This window comes from Pristiophorus japonicus, unplaced genomic scaffold, assembly GCF_044704955.1.
Source record: "Pristiophorus japonicus isolate sPriJap1 unplaced genomic scaffold, sPriJap1.hap1 HAP1_SCAFFOLD_858, whole genome shotgun sequence".
Classification (NCBI taxonomy): Eukaryota; Metazoa; Chordata; class Chondrichthyes; family Pristiophoridae; genus Pristiophorus; species Pristiophorus japonicus.
The window spans coordinates 65,719-90,522 of record NW_027254781.1 but is presented as its reverse complement, the minus strand read 5'-3'; the positions used below and the strand labels follow the sequence as shown (position 1 = coordinate 90,522).

The window sequence follows — 24,804 nt, the reverse complement described above, 5'->3', positions numbered from 1 at the left end:
GAACCAGAGGCAGACTACAATGTGAAACTCGCACCACACCTGGTGGACAGACAGAGGGAACAACCTGAGGAAAGGGCAATCCCAACAGACAGCCCGGAGAGTCAACAACAATCACACCAATCGAAACAGACAGCCCAGGCGAGATACCAGCAACCACACCCAAAGAAAAACAGACACCAAGGCAAACAACTGAACCACAACTCCGACGCTCCATGCAAGAGCGTAGATCACCTGAGAGACTGAACCTATAAAGACAATAAGGTCTTGGGGGAGGGTGATGTCATGTATCTTACATTATTATATATAACTGTATCCTAACATGCTATACATGACTGTAATAAGATATGACCTGTAACCACCAGCATACCTTACCACCAGGGGTGCACTTGCAAGAGACAGGTATATAAGGGCAGGTCTCAGGCAAGTGCAGCATTCCAGAGCTGTGAAATAAAGGTGCAGGTCCAGGTCCAGAGTGACCTTGACTTCCTTCACTACATGCCTTGTGTGAATCTGTACTGAGGGGACAGGACTTTACAGAGATAGACAGAGAGACTGGGGCGGGGGAACAAAGTCTGCGGCGGGGGGGGGGAGGGGAGAGAGTGAGCGAGACAGAGTGGGAGAGAAGACAGAGCCTGGAGTGGGAGGGGAAGAGCGAGAGAGAGAGAAAGCACCTGGGGGTGGGGAGGAGAAAGTGAGAGAGCCTAAAGGCCCATGTATCCCAGGGATGCATGCGATTTGCAAGCAACCCTGAATTACGTGAGCTGGCCCAACCAATCACAAAGGGGATTCCCGTAATGCTTATGGGGATTTAGTTTGCGTACGGATTCCCAATAAGCATAATCGAAAATACAGAAATAATTTTTCACACAATCTAAATAAAAATAAATCACATGTTTAAAATTAACAAAAATACAATTAAATTAAACATTTATTTACAACAGTGACTACATTCCAAAAGTACTTAATTGGCTGTAAAGTGCTTTGCGACGTCCGGTGGTCGTAAACGGCGCTATATAAATGTTAGTCTTTTCTTTTAAAACAAAAATTTCCAATTTTTTATTAATAAATTTTACATTTTTTAAAGGGGCCAAAAATAACAAACTAATTTGAAAAGTTATTGACTGTTTAAGTGATTTTTAAAATGTTATATTTAATATTTATTAAAACCCTTACGCTGGTAAAAGGAGACCCTGTGCCTGATGTTACCAGGCGTAAGAGTTTCATGGGCATTCGCTGAGCAAACAGTCCAGCTCTCCGCCAGCCGAAGTCAATTTCCTACGGATGCGGATGATGTGTGAAACTGAAATTACAAATCGCAAATTCCGGGTTTTCGCAGATGTGAAAACCGGGGACTTGCGGGACACACTGGGGGAGAGAGAGAGAGAGCGCGAGAGAGCCTGGGGGGAGGATAGGACAGAGACACACGGGGAGAGAGAGATAGACTGGGGGAAAGGGAGACAGAGAGCCTGGTTTGGGGGGGAGACAGGAGAAAAGAGAGACAGAGCCTGGTTGGAGGTCGGGAGGGAGGGAGGGAGAGAGAAAGAGAAAGCGAGCGTGGGGCGGGGTGAAGAGAGGGAGAGAGAGACTGGGGGAGAGAGATAGACAGAGAGACTGTTCAAGGTTATAGCCCCGTAAAATCCGGCCACGGTTCAGCCCCCTCCTGTGAATATAAACCGAGTTACCGGAGACCAGTGGCTCCAATGGGGCTCCAGCATTCGCAGGGTCTTGAATTCTCTCGATCCAGAAGTTACCAGAGGCCATCAGTTCCTGCAGCCTGGTCTTGAGTTCTTGGACGAAGAGTTTGAAAGTGTCCTCGCTCAGTGGGTTGCTTTCCTCAAACTCAACTACGATGCTCCCTGATTTTATTGCTCTCACGAACAAGCCATAAAGTCCCGCCAATTCTGTAAGGGTATTGGATAAACCCATTGAGTGCAATTGTCTCAGAACGAGAACACTCGCCCCTGCTTTAGCAATTGTGCAGATTATCCCGCCAACAGTCCGAACGAAGTTATCGCTGATGCTGACAGATAAGCTCCCAGCTCTTAAATTCAGTGTGAAGTTAGAATGTGCGTCCTCGTCGACCCTTACTCTTCTGGCAAGTGGTGAGCCTGAATCTGAATCCGCCGTCGCCATCTTCACCCAATACAATCGAGCAGAGATCTAAGATTGGTGATTTACTGTCTGATCTCAACAACCCAGTTTACACTCTGCCTTTCTCGCACCCGAAGAGACAATTTCCTGGTTCAGTCACTGCGATGCAGGAAGTGGTTTGCCGCCAAGCCTTATTGCAGCTGTGACTTAGAAAGTACTTACCATGATAACATCACCAAATAAACAGCACCAGAGCCATGGATATTTTTGCTAAAACTTTATTCAGGAATGAAGCAATATATACACACAATCCCCGCCTCCCCCCAAAATCATTATTGTACAACAACAACGCATTTATAAGGTCATCAGGGGAGACTAGAACTAGAGGGCATGATCTTAGAATAAGGGGCTGCCCATTTAAAACAGAGATGAGGAGAAATTTCTCTGAGGGTGATAAAGCTGCCTCAGAGAGCTGTGGAAGATGGGACATTGAATAAATTTAAGACAGTTTCTTAAACGATAAGGGGTTATGGGGATCGGGCGGGAAAGTGGAGCTGAGTCCATGATCAGATCAGCCATGATCTTATTGAATGGCGGAGCAGGCTCGAGAGGCCATATGGCCTACTCCTTTTCCTATTTCTTATATTCTTATGTTCTTATCATAGGCAGTCCCTCGAAACGAGGATAACTTGCTTGAACGCCAAAAAAGGATGAGTTCACAGGTGTTTCAATGAAGGACCTGAACTACATCCTCAAGGGTGGAAGATGCATATGCGTGGATTTTTTTAACGTGTGGTGGCCATTGCACCCCGACCCTTGCTCTTCTGGCAGGTGGTGAATCTGAATCTGAACCCACCGTCACCATCTTCACCCAATTCAATCTATAAGGTTATTGTGCCCACATAAGAGGTTATTGTGCAAAATTAAAGCACATACGATTGGGGGTAATGTATTGGCATGGATTGAAAATTGGTTAACTGATAGGAAACAGAGAGTAGAAATAAATGGGTCTTTTTCAGGGTGGCGGGCAGTGACTAGTGGGGTACCACGGGGATCAGTGCATGGGCCCCAGCTATTCACAATATATAGAAACATAGAAAATAGGTGCAGGAGTAGGCCATTCGGCCCTTCGAGCCTGCACCACCATTCAATAAGATCATGGCTGATCATTCAACCTTGGTATCACTTTCATGCTTTCCCTCCATACCCCTTGATCCCTTTAGCCATGAGGGCCATATATAACTCTCTTTTGAATATATCTAACGAACTGGCTTCTACAACTTTCTGTGGTAGAGAATTCCACAGGTTAACAACTCTCCGAGTGAAGAAGTTTCTCCTCATCTCGGTCTTAAATGGCTTACCCCTTATCCTTAGACTATAACCCCAGCATCGGGAACATTCTTCCTGCCTCTAACCTGTCCAATCCTGTCAGAATTTTGTATGTTTCTATGATATCCCCTCTCATTCTTCTAAACTCCAGTGAATACAAGCCCACTCGATCCAGTCTCTCCTGATATGTCAGTCCTGCCATCCCGGGAATCAGTCTGGTGAACCTTCGCTGCACTCCCTCAATAGCAAGAATGTCCTTCCTCAGATTAGGAGACCAAAACTGAACACAATACTCAAGGTGTTGCCGCATCAAGACCCTGTACAACTGCAGTAAGACCTCCCTGCTCCAATACTCAAATCCTATAGCTATGAAGGCCAACATGCCATTTTTCACTGCCTGCTGTACCTGCTTGCCAAGTTTCAATGACTGATGTACCATGACATCCAGGTGTCATTGCACCTCCCCTTTTACTAATCTGTCACCATTCAGATAATATTCTGCCTTCCTCTTTTTGCTAACAAGTGGATAACCTCACATTTATCCACATTATACTGCATCTGCCATGCATTTGCCCACTCACTAACCTGTCCAAGCATCCTCCTCACAGCTCACACTGCCACCTAGCTTAGAGTCATCTGCATCAACTTGGAGATATTACACTCAATTCCTTCATCTAAATCATTAATGTATATTGTAAATAGCTGGGGGCCCAGCACTGAACCCTGCGGCACCCCACTAGTCATTGTCTGCCATTCTGAAAAGTACCCATTTATTCCGACTCTCTGCTTCCTGTCTGCCAACCAGTTCTTTATCCACGTCAATACATTACCCCCAATACCATGTGCTTTAATTTTGCACACTAATCTCTTGTATGGGACAATGTCAAAAGTCTTTTGAAAGTCCAAATACACCACATCCACTGGTTCTCCCTTGTCCACTCTACTAGTTACATCCTCAAAAAATTCTAGAAGATTTGTCAAGCATGATTTCCCTTTCATAAATCCATGCTGACTTGGACCGATCCTGTCACTGCTTTCCAAATGCGCTGCTATTTCATCTTTAATAATTGATTCCAACATTTTCCCCACCACCGATGTCAGGCAAACCGGTCTATAATTCACTGTTTTCTCTCTCACTCCTTTTTTAAAATGTGGTGTTACATTAGCTACCCTCCAGTCCATAGGAACTGATCCAGAGTCAATAGAATGTTGGAAAGTGATCACCAATGCATCCACTATTTCGAGGACCACTTCCTTAAGTACTCTGGGATGCAGCCTAATAGGCCCTGGGGATTTATCGGCCTTCAATCCCATCTATTTCCCTAACACAATTTTCTGACTGATAAGGATTCCCTTCAGTTCCTCCTTCTCGCTTGACCCTCGGAGCCCTAGTATTGTCGAAAGGTTATTTGTGTCTTCCTTAGACAGAACCAAAGTATTTGTTCAATTAGTCTGCCATTTCTTTGTTCCCTACTATAAATTCACTTGATTCTGACTGCAAGGGACCTATGTTTGTCTTCACTAACTTTTTCTCTTCACATATCTATAAAAGCTTTTGCAATCAGTTTTTATGTTCCCTGCAAGCTTCCTCTCATACTCTATTTTCCCCTTCCTAATTAAACCCTTTGTCCTCCACTGCTGAACTCTAAATTTCTCCCAGTCCTCAGGTTTACTGCTTTTTCTGGCCATTTTATATGCCTCTTCCTTGGATTTAACACTATCCCTAATTTCACTTGTTAGCCACAGTTGAGCCATTTTCCCCATTTTATTTTTACTCCAGACAGGAATGTACAATTGTTGAAGTTCATCCATGTGATCTATAAAAGTCTGCCATTGCCTATCCACCGTCAACCCTTTAAGTATCATTTTCCAGTCTATCCTAGCCAATTCACGTCTCATACCATCAAAGTTACCTTTGCTTAAGTTCAGGACCCTAGTCTCTGAATTAACTCCATCTTAATAAAGAATTCTACCATATTATGATCACTCTTTCCCAAGGGGCCTCGCACAACAAGATTGCTAATTAGTCCTCTCTCATTACGCAACACCCAGTCTAGGATGGCCAGCTCTCTAGTTGGTTCCTCAACATATTGATCTAGAAAACCATCCCTAATACACTCCAGGAAATCCTCCTCCACCGTATTGTTACCAGTTTGGCTAGCCCAATCTATATGTAAATTAAAGTCGCCCATGATAACTGCTGTACCTTTATTGCACGCATCCCTAATTTCTTGTTTGATGCCATCCCCAACCTCACTACTACTGTTTGGTGATCTGTACACAACTCCCACTAGTGTTTTCTGCCCTTTGGTATTCAGCAGCACCACCATACAGATTGCACATCATCCAAGCTAATGTCCTTTCTTACTATTGCGTTAATTTCCTCTTTAACCAGCAACACTACCCCACCTCCTTTTCCTTTCTGTCTATCCTTCCTGAATGTCGAATACCCCTGGATGTTGAGTTCCCAGCCTTGGTCACCCTGGAGCCATGTCTCCGTAATCTCAATGATATCATATTTGTTAATAGTTGCCTGCGCAGTTAATTCGTCCACCTTATTATGAATACTCCTTGCATTGAGGCACAGAGCTTTCAGGCTTTCTTTTTAACACTCTTTTTAATACTCTTTGTCCCTTTAGAATTAAGCTGTAATGTGGCCCTTTTTGATTTTTGCCTTGGATTTCTCTGCCCTCCACTTTTACTTTTCTCCTTTCTATCTTTTGCTTCTGCCCCCATTTTACTTCCCTCAGTCTCCCTGCATAGATTCCCATCCCCCTGCCATATTAGTTTAACCCCTCCCCAATAGCACGAGCAAACACTCCCCCTAGGACATCGGTTCCGTGTTGCCCAGATGCAGACCGTCTGTTTTGTACTGGTCCCAGCTCCCCCAGAACCGCTTCCAATGACCCCGGAATTTGAATCCCTCCCTCTTGCACCACTCCTCAACCACGTATTCATCTTAACTATCCTGCTATTTCTACTCTGACTGGTAGCAATCCTGAGATTACTACCTCTGTGGTCCTACTTTTTAATTTAACTCCTAGCTTCCTAAATTCAGCTTGTAGGACCTCATCCCATTTTTTACCTATATCGTTGGTATCTATATGCACCACGACAACTGGCTGTTCACCTTCTCCCTCCAGAATGCCCTGCAGCTGCACCGAGACATCCTTGACCCTTGCACCAGGGAGGCAACATACTATCCTGGAGTCTCGGTTGCAACCGCAGAAACGCCTGTCTATTCCCCTTACAATAGAATCCCCTACCACTATAGCTTTCCCACTCTTTTTCCTGCTGCTGCTTGGCTGCTGCTGCCTTCCCCTGATGAGTCATCTCCCCCAACAGTACCCAAGGTGATGTATCTGTTTTGGAGATTAATATATAAATGATTTGGATGAGGGAACCAAATGTAATATTTCCAAGTTTGCTGAAGACACAAAACTAGGTGGGATTGTGAGCAAAGACACTGCAAGGTGATTTAGTGAGTGAGTGAGCAAACACATGGCAGATGCAGTATAATGTGGATAAATGTGAAGTTATCCACTTTGGCAGGAAAAACATAAGGACAAAGTATTATTTAAATAGCGCTGGCTTGGGAAATGTCGATGTGCAAAGGGACCTGGCTGTCCTTGTACACTAGTCATTGAAAGTGTTATGTAATGATGTGTGTATCATCCCAGTACTTTAAATGTAATGTAAGCACTATGCCACACCACAGAGGGCGCTGTGGTGGGAAACCTGGAAGTACCTAGAACAGGCACTATATAAGGCTGACCACCACACCTGAGAGGCACGCTGGAGCTGAACAATAAAGGACGAAGGTCACAGCAGTTAGACTTGCACCAGACCGTGTGGAGTCAGTGATTTGTGTGCTACATACACCACATTGGCAACGAGGAAGCGGACGAACTCCACGCAACCATGGCTACTCTGGGCTCGCTAAAGGATTTTACCGTGGGCAATGATTGGGAGGCCTTCACGGAAAGGCTCGAGTACTACTTCACAGCAAACAACCTGACGGAGGACACGGACGCAATGAGAGAGAAGCGTAAAGCGATATTGCTCTCCAGTTGTGGAGATGAGGTTTACTGTCTCGTCAGGGATTTGCTGGCACCCGGGAGCGCTAGGGACAAGTCATACGAGGAGCTGGATGAACTCATTCATGACCAGTTGAAACCGAAGGAGAGTATCCTCACGGCCAGATACAAATTTTACCATCACTGCAGACCTGAGGGCCAGGATGTCACCAAATATGCTGCGGACCTCAAGAGACTCGCAGCGCCGTGTGATTTTGGCGCACATCTTGACGAGGCGTTACGGGACGTTTTCGTTATGGGGATTGGCCACGAGGGACTCCTTTACAAGCTGTTAGCCACGGAACCCACAGTCACTCTGACAAAGGCCATCACCATCAGCGGGGCATATATGACCTCGACTTGCAGCACCAAGCAAATGATCCACACAGGCTCGAACCCGTCAGGCACTGTCCACAGGATAGCGCCCACCACGGACAAAACCGGGGTAGAGAGCACGGACCTCGGGATCCTGGAACTCAGAGTCCGCTGAGGGGGACCAATCAAGCAGCACCATGCTGCTTGGAGTACACGTGCAATACCTGCCACATTAAAGGCCACCTTCAGCGTATGTATAAAAGAAATCGGACTCACCATGTGGCTGAGGAGATGTGGGATGATCTACTGTTCAGCGAGGAGCAGGTAGAAGAAGACGAGGTGCTTGGACTGTATATGTGCACCGACGATTCGCCCCCAGTGATAAGGGAAGTAAAAATCAACTGAATCCCTGTGAGTATGGAAGTGGACACAGGCTCGGGTCCGTCGTTGATGAGTCGGAGAACTTTTGATAAACTGTGGATTAACCCAGCTGCACGACCCAAGCTGGTCCCGGTCATGGCGAAGCTGCGTACCTACACCAGGGAACTGATAACTGTTCTTGGTAGAGCAATGGTGAGGTATCCCACGGGGATGAGACGCACGGTTTACCTTTGTGGGTCGTTGCAGGCGATGGGCCGACACTCCTCGGCCGGAGGTGGATGGGGACGGTCCGTGGGAGCTGGGAAGACTTCATCACTCCACGGGCTGCTGCTCCCCGGGGTGCTGCCGTGCCCCGGGTCCCCAGAGAGCAGCACCGACCGAGCTGGAGCTGCAGCCTCAATCCACCCACAGGCAAGCCCCAGGCCCGGACCTCACACAGAGATCCTGTAGCCTCAACCCCCACAGGCAAACAGTCCTGCACAGAGGGGCCTAGTGGGGGGGGAGTAAGCCGGCGGGATGCGAGGGATCCAGGATGGCCGGCGGTTCGGAAGAGCCCCGCCGAGGAGCTGTTAGCATCGGGCGGCGGCAGCAGTTGGAGGTCGTTGGCCACGGCGGCCGCATGGGAGGCCGCTATGGAGGCCGTGGGGGGAAGCGGAAAGTGCGGCCGCTGGAGATGCCACGACGGGCGCAGGAGAGGCGGCAAGTCAGGTGGTAGCGGAGGGGAGCGGAGGCTGCGACGGCAGAGGGCATCCGGAACGGTGGAGAAGAAGATGGCGGCGGCATCGTGTTCAGAGCAGCAGAGCATCAAAGATGGCGGCGCCCAAGGAGAAACCTCATGGAATCCTCCTGCATCAAAGATGGTGCCTTAAAAAGGAAATGCACCCAGGAGTCTTAAAAGGGCCTTACAAAGAGGTGGTCCCCACAAAGGACTTCTGTAAGGCAGAGCGAGTCTAAAATGAGCTATGTTAATGTGAGATGGCGAATTTATAATAAGAATTAATTTTTTAATGCTGAATGGCCACTGCATTTGTGTAAAATAATGGATGAAGTATAATTAATGATAAGGGCTAACAAGGAAATCAAGGATCCGTTATCAGTCAATAACTAGTTAATGTACCAGATAATATGTACCACACTAACGCGCTGTCCATGCCTACCTGCCTTCCGTTGGACAAGTGTGATGTTATGTAATGATGTGTGTATCGTTGTCCTGGTGCGGGGGGAAGGTGATGTTATGTAATGATGTGTGTATCGTCCCAGTACCTTAAATGTAATGTAAGCACTATGCCACACCACAGAAGGCGCTGTGGTGGGAAACCTGGAAGTACCTAGAACAGGCACTATATAAGGCTGACCACCACACCTGAGAGGCACCCTGGAGCTGAACAATAAAGGACGAAGGTCACAGCAGTTAGATTTACACCAGACCATGTGGAGTCAGTGATTTGTGTGCTACATACACCACAGAAACAAACATGCAGGTGCAGCAAGCAGTTAGGAAGACAAATGGTATGTTGGCCTTCATTGCAAGAGGATTTGAGTACAGGAGCAAGGATGTCTTACTATAGTTATACAGGACCTTGGTGAGACCGCACCTGGAGTATTGTGTGCAGTTTTGGTCTCCTTACCTAAGAAAGGAAAAACTTGCCATAGAGGGAATGCAATGAAGGTTCACCAGACTGATTCCTGGGATGGCAGGATTGTCGTATGAGGAGAGATTGGGTCGACTAGTCCTGTATTCACTAGAGTTTAGAAGAATGAGAGGGGAACTCATTGAAACTTATAAAATTCTGACTGGGTTGAATAGAATGGATGCGGGGAGGCTGTTTCCTCTGGCTGGGAAGTCTAGAACAAGAGGTCACAGTCTCAGGATAAGGGGTAGGAAATTTAGGACTGAGATGAGGAGAATTTTTTTGACTCAGAGGGTGGTGAACCTGTGGAATTCTCTGCACAGAAGGCTGTGGAGGCCAAATCACTGAATATATTTAAGAGGGAGATAGATAGATTTCTAGAAACAAAAGGCATCAAGGGGTATGGGGATAAAACGGGAATATGGTGTTGAGATAGAGAATCAGCCATGATCATATTGATTGGCGCTGGAGACTCGAAGGGCCGAATGGCCTATTACTGTTCCTATTTTCTATGTTTCTATGTTTCTATATACTGCCTTAATGTAGTTATCAAACAAAATTTGACACCGAGCCACATAAGGAGATATGGTCCCCGATTTTTGCGGTCAGCTGCACGAACAGCACTAGCCATTCATTGCTCACACTTGCCCACAGACCTTCTATAGGATTTTGTGCTGCAAGTTGTGTTGATTAGAAATTAATACTGTGCAACGCCCTCTCATCATCTTCATAGGCAGTCCCTCGGAATCGAGGAAGACTTGCTTCCACTCTTAAAATGAGTCCTTAGGTGGCTGAACAGTCGAATACGAGAGGCACAGTCCCTGTCACAGGTGGGACAGATAGTCGTTGAGGGTAAGGGTGGGTGGGACAGGTTTGCTGCACGCTCTTTCCGCTGCCTGCGCTTGATTTCTGCATGCTCTCGGCGATGAGACTCGAGGTGCTCAGCGCCCTCCCAGATGCACTTCCTCCACTTAGGGCGGTCTTTGGCCAGGGACTCCCAGGTGTCAGTGGGGATGTTGCATTTTATCAGGGAGGCTTTGAGGCTGTCCTTGTAACATTTCCTCTGCCCACCTTTGGCTCGTTTGCCATGAAGGAGTTCCGAGTAGAGCGTTTGCTTTGGGAATCTCGCGTCTGGCATGTGGACAATGTGGCCTGCCCAGAGGAACTAATCAAGTATGGTCATTGCTTCAATGCTGGGGATGTTGGCCTGGTTGAGGTCGCTAATGTTGGTGCGTCTGTCCTCCCAGGGGATTTGTAGGATCTTGCAGCGACATCGTTGGTGGTATTTCTCCAGCGACTTGAGGTGCCTACTGTACATGGTCCATGTCTCTGTGCGGCAAGGGCAGGCTGCTGGAGGACCTTTGTCTTACGGATGTTTAGCGTAAGGCCCATGCTTTCGTATGCCTCGGTAAATAAGTCGACTATGTCTTGGAATTCAGCATCTGAATGTGCGCAGACGCAGGCGTCGTCTGTGTACTGTAGCTCGCGACAGAGGTTGGAGTGGTCTTGGACCTGGCCTGGAGACGGCGAAGGTTGAACAGGTTCCCACTGGTTTTGTAGTTTGTTGACTGTGAGGTGGAGCATGGCAGCGAGGAAGATTGAGAAGGGGGTTTGGGTGATGATGGAGCCCTGTTTGACCCTAGTCCAGACGTGGATTGGGTCTGTAATGGATCCGTTGGTCAGGATCACGGCCTGCATGTCGTCGTGCAGCAGGCGGAGGATGGTGACGAACTTTTCGGGGCATCCAAAATGGAGAAGGACGCTCCATAGACCCTCGTGGTTGACAGTGTCAAAGGCCTTTGTAAGGTTGACGAAGGCCATGTATAAGGGCTGGCGCTGTCCCCTGCATTTTTCCTGCAGCTGTCGCGCTGCAAAAATCATGTCCGTTGTGCACCGTAGGGGACGAAATCCGCACTGTGACTCCGGGAGGAGCTCCTCGGCCACAGGGAGAAGACGGTTGAGGAGGACTCTAACGACAACTTTCCCAGTGGCTGATAGCAGGGAGATTTCTCTGTAGTTGCCGCAGTCGGACTTGTCCCCTTTTTTAAAGATGGTCACGGTCACTGCATCTCTGAGATCTCCCGGCATGCTATCCTCCCTCCAGATGAGAGAGATGAGGTCATGTATTCGCGCCAACAGTGCCTCTCCACCGTACTTCAGTGCCTCAGCAGGGATTCTATCCGCTCCTGTAGCCTTGTTGTTCTTAAGCTGTCTTTTGGCTTTTTCTACCTCGTGCAGTGCTGGGGTTTTACTGAGATGGTGGCAGGTAGCATGCTGCGGGATGGAGTTGAGAACAGTCGAGTCAAAGTCAGAGTCTTGATTGAGGAGATCTTCGAAATGCTCCTTCCAGCGGGCCCTGACTGCCTCGGTGTCCTTGATGAGTGTTTCCTCGTTCTTGGCCAGCAGTGGGGTGGGGCCTTGGGAGTTTGGACCATAGGTGGCCTTGAAGAATCCTCGCACATCATGGCTGTCGGCCAGCTGCTGTATCTCTTGTGCTTTCTTCATCTACCACCTGTTCTTTAGTACGCCCTTTACTGGGGATCTGGCACCCATGTGAACAATGTTGTGTCTCTTTAACCAATCAGATTGAAGAACCCTTACTAATTTATTCTTTAATAACAATGAACGTTGCTAGCTTCACTCTTATTCATACAGCAAAATCCGGGCCATTTGGTTCTTTGAAAACATTAAGGCTGAGAGGGTATTGCATAGGATTCAGCCTCTCTGTACAAAAAAAATGGACAAAACAGCGGAAGGGCTGTTGATAGTGGCCATTCCCCACTTAGCTTTTGCTGCACCAAGATTATTCTCCCTCAGCACATAATCCTGCACCATGAAATGTGCCAGTCTGCAACACTCGGTCACAGACAGCACCATTTCTCAAAGATGGCGCCTTTAAATAACGCTCCCCCAGCTGACTCCTGCCTGAAACTCAACAGCTGAAGCTGGCGTTATCAGCGCCAGGTGGTAACACAGCACGCAAATTTAGCTTCTGGGGTGGTAACGGGACGCTGCACATGGTGGTGGTGTCATCATCGCTGGGCGCAGCGAGCAGGGCGCTACGTGCTTAGCATTGGACTGTACCATCTGTACCTTGTGGTAAAGCTTTACAGAAGAACAAGTTTAAAAAAAGGAGAAAGAGATAGAACGAGTAATTACAGTCCAGTCAGCCTAACCTCAGTGGTGGGAAAATTATTGGAAAAAATCCTGAAGGACAGGATAAATCTTAATTTGGTAAGACATGGATTAATCAAGGACAGTCAGTACAGAGTTGTTAAGGAAAAGTCGTGTCTGAATAACTTGATTGAATTTTTTGAGGAGCTAACTAGGAGGGTTGATGAGGGCAGTGTATATAATGTAATGTATATGGATTTTAGCAAAGCTTTTGATAAGGTCCCACATGTATACTGGTTATGAAAGTAATAGCCCATGGGATCCAGGGAAAAGTGGCAAGTTGGATTCAAAATTGGCTCAGAGGCAGGAAGCAAAGGGTAATGGTTGATGGTTGTTTTTGTGACTGGAAGGCTGTATGCAGTGGGGTTCCACAGTACTCAGTGCTGGGTCCCTTGCTTTTTGTGGTATATATCAATGACTTGGGCTTAAATGTTGGGGGTATGATTAAGAAGTTTGCAGATGACACTAAAATAGGCTGTGTGGTTGATAATGAAGACGAAAGCTGTGGACTGTAGGAAGGTATCAATGTGCTGGTCAGGTGGGTGGAACAGTGGCAAATGGAATTTAATCCAGACAAGTGTGAGGTAATGCATTTGGGGAGGTCAAACAAGGCAAGGGAATACACATTAAATGTGTAAGGTTTACACACTTTCACAAAAGGCACAGGAAGCGGCCATGAACTAAAAATGGTTTAAAACAAGCTTTTGGGATTGACTGGGCAAGGGAGGAAAAGGCGCCAGCCTGCGGTAGGTGGTGACTCATCACCAAATAAAAACAATCTCTGCGGTCAAGAGCCAGACCTGTTTATGCATCAAAACAAAGGGGTTGATGCAATCCCACCGACGAGCCCCTGGATTGATTGGCCGGATGGGGAAAAACAGTTCCCTCTAGAGACTACAAGTCTGCAAGAAACCAGGACAACAAAGTGTTGTGTATTGTGCCAGTACCTCAAATGTATGACAAGTACAATGATGCACCACAGAGGGCGCTGCGGTGGGAGACCTGAAAGTACCTGCACGAGGCAGTATATAAGGCCCCCCCAGCACACCTGTGGGCACTCTGAAGCTAGTGAATAAAGGACAAAGGTCACAGCAGTTAGATCAACAACAGACCACGTGGAGTCAGTGTTTTGTGTGCTACATACATACATTGACAATGAGGAAGCGGACGAACTCAACGCAACCATGGCTACTCTGGGCTCGCTAAAGGATTTTACCGTGCACAATGATTGGGAGGCCTTCAGGGAACGGCTTGAGTACTACTTCACAGCAAACAACCTGACGGAGGACACGGACGCAATGAGAGAGAGGCCTAAGGCGATATTGCTCTCCAGTTGTGGCGATGAGGTTTACTGAATAATCAGGGATTTGCTGGCACCTGAGAGCGCCAGGGACAAGTCATACGAGGAGCTGGTCGAACTCATTCGTGACCAGTTGCAACTGAAGGAGAGTATCCTAATGGCCAGATACAAATTTTACCATCACTGCAGACCCGAGGACCAGGATGTCACCAAATATGCTGCGGACCTCAGGAGACTTGCGGCGCCGTTTGATTTTGGGGCACACCTTGACGAGGCGCTGCAGGACATTTTCGTCATGGGGATCGGCCATGAGGGCTTCCTTCACAAGCTGCTAGCCACGGAACCCACAGTCACCCTGACAAAGGCCATCACCATCAGCCGGGCAGATATGACCTCGATGTGCAGCACCAAGCAAATAATCCACACAGCCTCGAACCTGGCAGGCACCGTCCACAGGATAGCGCCCACCACGGACAGTACTGCAGAATGTGGCTCTGCCCAGGGTAGAGAGCACAGACCCCGGGGTCCTCGAACTCAGAGTCCGCTGAGGGGGGCCAATCAAGCAGCACCATGCTGGCGCTGCGGAGGAAGCCATGGGGCTCACCGGTGCAGGTTTGCGAAGTACACGTGCAATACCTGCCACATTAAAGGCCACCTTCAGCGCATGTGTAAAAGAAATCGGACTCACCACGTGGCTGAGGAGACAGGGGATGACCCACTGCTCAGCGAGGGGCAGGCAGACGAAGATGAGGTGATGGGACTGTATACGTGCACCGACGATTCTTCCCCTGTGATAATGGAAGTAAAAATTGATGGAGTCCCAGTGAGTATGGCAGTGGATATGGGATCGGGTCCGTCGTTAATGAGTCAGAGAACTTTTGAGAAACTGTGGGGTAACCCGGCTGCACGACCCAAGCTGGCCCCTATCATGGCTAAGCTGCATACTTACACCGAGGCGCTGATACCTGTTCTCGGCAGAACGGATGTGCAGGTATCTCACGGGAGTGAGACGCACGGTTTACTCTTATGGATCATTGCAGGCGATGGGCCAACGCTCCTCGGCAGAAGATGGATGGGAAAGGTCCGTGGGAGCTGGGAAGACTTCATCCCTCTACAGACTGCAGCCTCAGCCTCCACAGATGAGCAGCCTCAAGGAGAGCCAGACTGCAGGTGCGATGGGCCTATTGTTGGGGTGCGGGCCGGCGGGGCACTGCGGGCGAAGCAGTCGGGCGGCCTCAGCAGCAGCAGAAGGAACGGCCTCGGCGGCCTCAGGAGAGGCGGCCTCGGTGGCCGCAGAAGGAACGGCCTCGGCGGCCTCAGGAGAGACGGCCTCGGTGGCCGCAGAAGGAACAGCCTCGGCGGCCTCAGGAGAGACGGCCTCGGTGGCCGCAGAAGGAACGGCCTCGGCGGCCTCAGGAGAGACGGCCTCGGTGGCCGCAGAAGGAACGGCCTCGGCGGCCTCAGGAGAGGCGGCCTCGGTGGCCGCAGAAGGAACGGCCTCGGCGGCCTCAGGAGAGACGGCCTCGGTGGCCGCAGAAGGAACGGCCTCGGCGGCCTCAGGAGAGACGGCCTCGGTGGCCGCAGAAGGAACGGCCTCGGCGGCCTCAGGAGAGGCGGCCTCGGTGGCCGCAGAAGGAACGGCCTCGGCGGCCTCAGGAGAGGCGGCTCGGTGGCCGCAGAAGGAACGGCCTCGGCGGCCTCAGGAGAGGCGGCTCGGTGGCCGCAGAAGGAACGGCCTCGGCGGCCTCAGGAGAGGCGGCCTCGGTGGCCGCAGAAGGAACAGCCTCGGCGGCAGCAGGGGAAATGGCCTCGGCGGCGGCAGAAGGGTCAAATCCAGGCCCACTATAGAGCCGCCAATGGAGAGTGTGTGTCTGTCTGGCAAAGAGTTCAGGGCTTTGTCCCTGTGTCCATCAAGTATTCCCGTTCTTTTTTTTTCTTCGCCAGCGAGCTCAAAATGGCGGTGAGCCTCGTGGCACCGGAGACAAAGGCCAGCAGAGAACCTAAGATGGCGGCATCCAAAGAACACCTCGTGGGAGCCACAAGATGGCGTCTTAAAAGCGAAATGCTCCCGGGAGTCTTAAAAGGGCATTATACCACTGCGGTCCCCACAAAGATTTTTGGACTTTTGTAAGGCTAGAGAGAGAGAGACCAAATGTGCTATGGAATGAGGATGATGGATTTATGACATGAATTAATACTTTAATGCCGGGTGGTCACTGCGTTTATAATAATGGACATGAACTGCGAATCACGATAAGAGTTGTTATTTTAATGCTGAAATGTATCTGTGGTTAAAATCAGGGACGCGGATTCATGACTAACAACATTAATGGGTTGAGGCATTTTTCGATGTAGGGGATTCAGCAACGGCTTTTTGAATTGAAGGGGGAAGTGATGTTGTGTATTGTGCCAGTACCTCAAATGTATGACAAGTACAATGGTGCACCACAGAGGGCGCTGCGGTGGGAGACCTGAAAGTACCTGCACGAGGCAGTATATAAGCCCCCCACAGCACACCTGTGGGCACTCTGAAGCTAGTGAATAAAGGACCAAAGTCACAGCAGTTAGATCAACAACAGACCGCGTGGAGTCAGTGTTTCGTGTGATACATACACTACACACAGGATCCCACAAGGTGTGCATTTTGGAGAATGGGGCACTTAAGATAAGGAGTTATCTTTTGCCCTGTCGACTCCGTGTGCAAATTGTGGATATCCAGACCCATCACAGCAGCCAGTCAAATGGATCATCACAAACAACGAAACCGATCCAGACGCATTAACGGAAACCTCAGCTCAGCGGGACATTTATTCATAAAATGGATATATATACATGAGCTGGAAGCAGCTCAGAGCGAACGAAAAGGAGTGAATGAACATGGAAGAAATGGAAGAGAAGAGAATGACCAGAAAAGGGAACATTGAAGAGGACAACCTGTCACAGCACCAACGACCACGAACCTACAATCTAGCAACTAACTGGATGGATGATTGTATGCCTTCGGTCAATTCTCTCAGAAATCTTGTTCTGTAACTTTTAGTTAGTTTTTGCGTAATAAAACTGACAGTTGGGCTAAGCCTAAACTTTGCGTCACGTGTAGTCCTTTCCTGTAATTCCCGACGTCTACGAATCAAAGTAGAGTGTAAAATGAACACTCTACAGAAAATGGTGACCATGGCAGGATCTCGGAGTTTGGAATAGGATCACTGACACAAATCAAGGGCAAGAAACCCTGGGGAGGCTTGGTTAAGTCTCAAGTCGGCTAAGGTAGCCGTAGGATGAAAGGAATCTCAAGGGCAGCTAGGACAAGAGAAGGAAAGAAAAAGTCTTGGGTACGCTGGAGTAATCCTGGGTTGACTAGGGTAGCCACCGAGAAAAGTAATCGCGGGTAGTCTGCGAAGGGGTCTCGAGGAGACCAAAGGAATCTCAAGGGTGACTTGCGCAACCAGAGGAGAGAAACCGTCTCGGACAGGCTGGAGTAATCTCGGGTCGACTAGGGTAGCCACAGAGAGGAACCTGAGTAACAGTAACTGCAGGTCACTGTGAGGTGGCCTCAGGGGAGACCAAGGTAGTCAGGGAAAATTTCTCAGCCAGAGGCACTGGAAATGGACTCACCGCAGCAAAATGCGGTAGAGCCCGTGGCTAAGAGCAGTCGTAGGAAGTCCATGGAGGCTAAGGTAGCTGCATATATATGCAACAAACTGGACATTTCAAAGCCATGGGCACGAGAAATGCTGCACTCTGGGGATCCGCAGGAAAAAGCGGCTGAGTGGACAGTTAGTAGTAATCACAAAGGGTCAAAAGAGAAGGCGATTTGGCTCATGTGCCTCCAGAAGCAGACACAACTGTTGCGAGAAAAGGTAGGACAGTTGGAGGAGGAGAATAAGAAATTAAAAGGTGAGATAAGCAGTTTCGAGAAAGAAAAGTAGGACCAAGGTATTTGTTATGTATTAATGCTTGGGGGTCACCAGACACCAGATGGCGCCATGGTCGGAGGTCATCGGCCTGTACGCATGTGGCATGTGTGCTTGGTCACCTGTATATAAGCCGGATGTCTTTGTCAAGCTGGCAGTCTCGGGCTGGAATAAAGATGGATCAGGTTGCACCTGAGTGAGTTTACAGTAACCAGACTCTTGAGTCATTGGTGACGAGGTAATTTAGGAACCTTCGCATGCACAATGGGCACTGTTGGAATCTGGTGAGATTTGTGGAGAGCGAGGATTGGGCCGATTTTTGACACAAAGATTAGTGGGAAAGCGGGTTGTGTAGAGGACGCAGAGAGGCTGCAAAGAGAGTTAGATAGGTTAAGCGAATGGGCTAAGCTTTGACAGATGGAATACAATGTCGGAAAGTGTGAGGTCATCCACCTTGGGAAAAAAAACAAAAAAAGGAATATTATTTGAATGGGGAGAAATTACAACATGCTGCGGTGCAGAGGGACCTGGGGGTCCTTGTGCATGAATCCCAAAAAGTTAGTTTGCAGGTGCAGCAGGTAATCAGGAAGTTGAATGGAATGTTGGCCTTCATTGCGAGAGGGATGAAGTACAAAAGCAGGGAGGTCCTTCTGCAACTGTATAGGGTATTGGTGAGGCCGCACCTGGAGTACTGCGTGCAGTTTTGGTCGCCTTACTTAAGGAAGGCTGTACTGGCTTTGGAGGGGGTACAGAGACGATTCAGTAGGCTGATTCTGGAGATGAGGGGGTTACTTTATGATGATAGATTGAGTAGACTGGGTCTTTACTCGTTGGAGTCCAGAAGGATGAGGGGTGATCTTATAGAAACATTTAAAATAATGAAAGGGATAGACAAGATAGAGGCAGAGAGGTTGTTTCCACTGGTCGGGGCACTAGGGGGCACAGCCTCAAAATACGGAGGAGCCAATTTAAAACCAAGTTGTGAAGGAATTTCTTCTCCCAGAGGAATTGTGGAATCCTCTGCCCAAGGAAGCAGTTGAGGCTAGCTCATTGAATGTATTCAAGTCACAGATAGATAGATTTTTAACTAATAAGGGAATTAAGGGTTATGGGGAGCGGGCGGGTAAGTGGAGCTGAGTCCACGGCCAGATCAGCCATGATCTTGTTGAATGGCGGAGCAGGCTCCTGTTCCTAATTCTTATGTTCTTATGATTTTGTCGACCGCCTCGATCAGTATTTTGTGGCCAACGGCATGGAGGCAGAGGCCTACGCAGTTAAGCACAGGACAGTTATCCTCACCGTTTGTGGTCCGAAAATTTACGGCTTCATGAAGAATCTTCTCTCGCCTGTACGTCCAGCAGAAAAAGGGTACGAGAAATTGTGTACGTTGGGTGGGTAACCATCTAAAGCCAAAAGTGGGGATTATCATATCACGCTACCGTTTCTAAACGCATGTACGTGCTGAGGGCCAGGACGAGTCAGGATTTGTCGTCAACCTGCAATGTCTTGCTGAGCCGTGTAAGTTCAGGAACATGCTGGAAGACATGCTGCATGATGTCTTCGTGATAGGCATCAACCATGATGCGATCCTCAGGAAGCTGTTGGCTGCAGAGACGCTGGAGTTGAAAAAGGCCATCGTGACTGCCCAGGCATGCATGACGACGAATGATAATTTGAGGCAGATATCATTGACGAGTCGGAGTTCCACGGCAAGTACTGTAAACAAGATGGCATCGTCTTCGGGCAGAGCTGCTTACGTCAAACCTGCCGCTGCTCAGAGCCCGCCAACTATTTCAAACTAGATTTCACCCTGCTGGCGTTGTGGGGAAAATCATCGGCCTCATCAGTGTTGGTTTAAACAATACTCATGCAATGGATGTTCAAAAGTGGGGCATCTTCACAGGATGTGTCCACAATGGAGCAAGCATGGTGCGGCTCACCACGTGGTTGATGAGGACCAGTTCAGTGATGGCCCGGATACGCAACCTAAAGGGGAAGTGAATGGACTGTATTCGTTCCTGAGCAAGAGCCAGCCTATAGTCGTTTGAGTTTAACGAGTGGGCTAGTCCCATTGTTCCTGTGTTGAAGAGTGATGGCACTGTCAGCATTTGTGGAGACTACAAGGTTACGATTAACCAATTTTCAAAACAGGATCAGTATCCGTTACCCAGGGCTGATGACTTGTTTGCCATGCTAGTTGGTGGAAAGTCGTTCACGAAATTGGATCTGACGTCGGCCTATATGACACAGGAGCTTGTCGACACTTTGAAGAAACTCACCTGCATCATCACCCATAAAGGACTGTTCTTCTACAGCAGGTGTCCTTTTGGGATTCGTTTGGCTGCAGCCATATTTCAGAGGAATATGGAGAGTTTACTGAAGTCTGTTCCTAGAACTGTCGTGTTTCAAGATGACATTCTGATCACTTGTCGCGACACCGCTGAATATCTGAACAATCTTAAAGAAGTCTTACAGCATCTGGACAAAGTGGGACTCAGGCCGAAACGCTTGAAGTGTGTATTCATGGCACCTGAAGTCGAATTCCTCGGGAGGAAGATTGCTGCTGATGGCATCAGGCCCACTGATTCGAAAATCGAGACCATCAAAACTGCACCCAGGCCTCAGAATGGGACGGAGCTGCTTGGGCTACTCAACTACTTTGGTCATTTCTTACCCAGATTGAGCACTTTACTAGAGCCACTGCATGTGTTACTAAGAAAAAGGCGACAACTGGGTCTGGGGTGCATCTCAAGATAGAGCCTTTGAGAAGGCCAAGAATCTGCTATGTTCAAACAAGTTGCTTGTTCTTTATGATCCGTGTAAGCGTCTTGTATTGGCCTGTGATGCTTCATCATATGGGGTTGGCTGCGTACTCCAACAAGCAAATGAATCGGGCAAGCTACAACCTGTTGCATATGCTTCGAGAAGTCTATCTAAAGTGGAAAGAGCTTACAGTATGGTAGAGAAAGACGCTTTGGCTTGTGTGTATGGGGTAAAAAAAAATGCACCAGTACCTGTTTGGTCTTTGTTTTGAACTAGAAATGAATCACAAGCCACTCATTTAATTGTTTACGGAAAACAAAGGTATTAACACCAATGCATCATCCCGCATTCATAGGTGGGCGCTGACATTGTTTGCCTATGATTACATCATATGTCATAGACCTGACACTGAGAATTGTGTGGATGCACTGAGTCGTCTGCCTTACCAAAACTGAGATGGAGACACCTCAACCTGCAGATCTACTGTTAGTAATGGATGCTTTTGAGAGTGAAGGAACCCCTGTAACTGCTCAACAAGTTAGGATCTGGACCAGCCGTGACCCTATTTTATCGGTTGCGAAACAGTGTGTACTCAGTGGTGATTGGTCTGCCACACCTATGGAGATGCGTGAGGAGACCAAACCTTACAACCGTCGCAAGGATGGGCTGTCCATTCAGTCAGACTGTTTACTGTGGGGTAATCGTGTAATCATGCCGAAGAAAGGTAGAGAAAAACTTGTACGTGGTGATTGGTCTGCCACACCTATGGAGATGCGTGAGGAGACCAAACCTTACAACCGTCGCAAGGATGGGCTGTCCATTCAGTCAGACTGTTTACTGTGGGGTAATCGTGTAATCATGCCGAAGAAAGGTAGAGAAAAATTTGTACGTGAACTTCATAGCACTCATCCTGGTATTGTCATGATGAAGTCCATTGCTAGGTCTCATGTATGGTGGCCTGGAATTTACTCTGATCTGGAATCATGCGTGCATCAGTGCAATACTTGCATGCAGCTAAGTAAAGTACCAGCAGAATCTCCGCTGAGTCTTTGGTCGTGGCCATCCAAACCATGGTCGAGGATCCACATTGATTTTGTGGACCCGTTCATGGAAAGATGTTTTTTGTCATAGTAGATGCATATTCTAAGTGGATAGAGTGTGTTATTATGTCATCCAGCACGTCTACAGCTACCATTGAGAGCCTTCGTACCATGTTTGCTACTCGTGGTTTGCCTGACATTGTTGTGAGCGACAACAGATCTTGCTTCACAAGTCTTGAGTTCCAGGAGTTCATGAAACTCAATAGTATCAGACATTTGAGCTCAGCTCCATTCAAACCTGCTTCTAATGGTCAAGCAGAGCATGCTGTTCAAACGATCAAGCAAAGTATAAAACGTGTAACTCAGGGCTCACTGCAGAGATGGTTGTCATGTATATTGCTCATATATATATAGTTACAGGTCAAGACCTCTTACACTTACTGGGGTCCTCCTGTTGAACTACTGATGAAGAGAAATCTCAAGACCAGGCTTTCTCTTGTTCATCCTGATTTGAATGATCGTGTTGAAAACAGACGTCAAAGTCAGCAATGGTGTCGTGATCGTGTTGCTGTGTCACGCGACATCTCGGTCAACGATCCAGTTTATGTACTGAACTATGGTCAAGGTCCAAAGTGGATCGCTGGCACTGTTACAGCCAAGGAGGGTAACAGAGTGTTTATTGTCATGCTCAAGAATGGGCAAACATGCAGGAAACACCTTGACCAGGTTAAACTGCAGCACACTGATGAACTGGAACCGAGTGAGGAAGATGCAGTCAGTGACCAACCAACCATTATTCACTCATCAGAGAACTCTGTTAACATTACTGACTCTGAACCTTCAGTCTCTGATATGGTCATGACCACTTCCATCAGATCGGCTATTCAGCCCTCAGTCTCAACGGGCTCAGAACGCTTGCCCAGAGCCAAAGTTGAACTGAGACGATCAACTCGTGAGAGGAAAGCCCCAGACTGGTTATTAAAATTTTAAAGGGGGGATGTTGTTATGTATTAATGCTTGGGGGTCACCAGACACCAGAGGGTGCCGCGGTCGGAAGTCATCGGGCTGTATGCATGTAGCATGTGTGCTTGGTCACCTGTATATAAGCTGTGTGTCTTTGTCACGCAGGCACTCTTGGGCTGGAATAAAGATGGATCTGGTTGCACCTGAGTGAGTTTACAGTAACCAGACTCTTGAGTCATTACAGTATTAAGGAAGAAATGGCCCGTAATCACCTAGAATATTTGCAGTGCCAGGTGACCGAGTGCAAAAGGCAGCAGCAGACATACATCGAACAACATGAAAGGCACTTAGAGAGAGCCAAAGAGGCAGAAGAACAGCTAAGATAGATAAAGATACCATATCAGGTAGCGCAGAAACAGGGTTACGAGAGGGCAGATCATGGACCTTGTAAAGAAAAGATCCGCCAGTTAACGGCAGAATTAGACAGGGCCAAAGGAATGGTTTGTTTCATGGCACCAGGAGGAGGCGAGGAAGTTTGGGATCCAGAGGGGAATGAGTCAGACGATGGGCCCTGTGTATAGCGAGCATCGGCCGGCTCCTGAGGCACCAGGACCCCCAAAACCGATGTGTCCCTTGAGACAGCAGAAATTCGGCCCACCCCCACCAAATGGTGGTCCGGTACCATTACAGAGTGACTATGTGAGCCCATACACATCGCTTCAGCTACAGGAGATGCTGACGGGTATGGCAAAATTAAAGCCAGGAGGGGATGCCTCCGTTCATTTTGCCAACATAGAGCAGATAGGGGGTATCAATAACTACAGCGAGGAGGAGATAGTGAAGGTAACACTGCTCTCCCTGGAAGGGAAGCTATATCAGAGTTTGTCGACAGCCACCAAGTTAGGTGGAGGAACCCCACAGGGCTTAAAGGAGGAAACCTTGGCAGTGTTCGGGTACAGTCAAGGTAGTCCGTTCTGGCAAGTAGAACAGACTCGGCAGCAAATAAACAAATCACCTGATACGTTTGCAGATTGTGGCCTATTTATGTAAGAGGCACTGGAGGGAATCTGGTACAGGCAGACTTTATAGGGGAACCAGAAACCATTGACTGAGAACCATAATGGCTAATGGTTTGCCACGGCTCAGAGCCAGGGTCAAAGCATGGTTTGACCCAGACAATCTCCAGAACACTAAGGCAAGGGTATTGAGAAGGTTAACCCTAGCTTTTAAGTCCAGACAAGGGGAAGAGGAGAATCTAAAAGAGAAGGTGCACAAAGTAAAAGGAGAGGTTAGGACAAAGAGAGAATGGAGACAAGAGGGAGGTAATGCAGGTCGATCCAGAGAATGTTTTAACTGTGGGAAGTTGGGACACTGGAGTAAGGATTGTAGACTCTCGAGAGGAGGGAAGCCAGGGTACGAGGGTGCTGAGGCAGAAAAAGGCCAAAGGAAGGCAGCCGACGACCCAGTACAGGTTTTAGTGGCCACATTACAGCAGGTTATGGGCACGGGTGGAGAAAAGCTGGACGCAGCAGTGGGAGAAAAGGGACCCAATGCATCGGCACCTCCACCTTGACATTGCACCCAGCCAGAGTACCTGTGTCTGCTCATCTACGATGAGTGGGGCAGGCCATGTGTGGATGTAAAGGTGGAAGCAGTTAGGGGAAGGTATCTGGTAGATACAGGAGCTTCTAGTACGGTTGTCCACTCACCGAATCCGACCACTTCCCCATGGTCGAGCGGAGTCCTATTTACACTGGCTGGTTTTGAGCAGGCTAGGGCAGTGTCAAAACCCTTAACCATAGAGTTAGAACCTAACACAACAAAGTG

At 48.4% G+C, this 24,804-nt stretch overlaps 1 protein-coding gene across 1 annotated transcript in view; it reads right to left on the bottom strand.

The window, feature by feature from the left end:
- The window catches only part of LOC139257514 (uncharacterized), a gene marked incomplete at its 3' end in the record, with an annotated part of 89,143 nt that extends 86,897 nt beyond the window's left edge, over positions 1-2,246 (bottom strand). Inside the window, exon 1 of the mRNA XM_070874513.1 lies at positions 1,683-2,246. Coding sequence (XP_070730614.1) covers positions 1,683-2,133 — 451 coding nt within the window. The remainder of the gene's footprint in view (positions 1-1,682) is intronic.
- Positions 2,247-24,804: the final 22,558 nt, after the last annotated feature.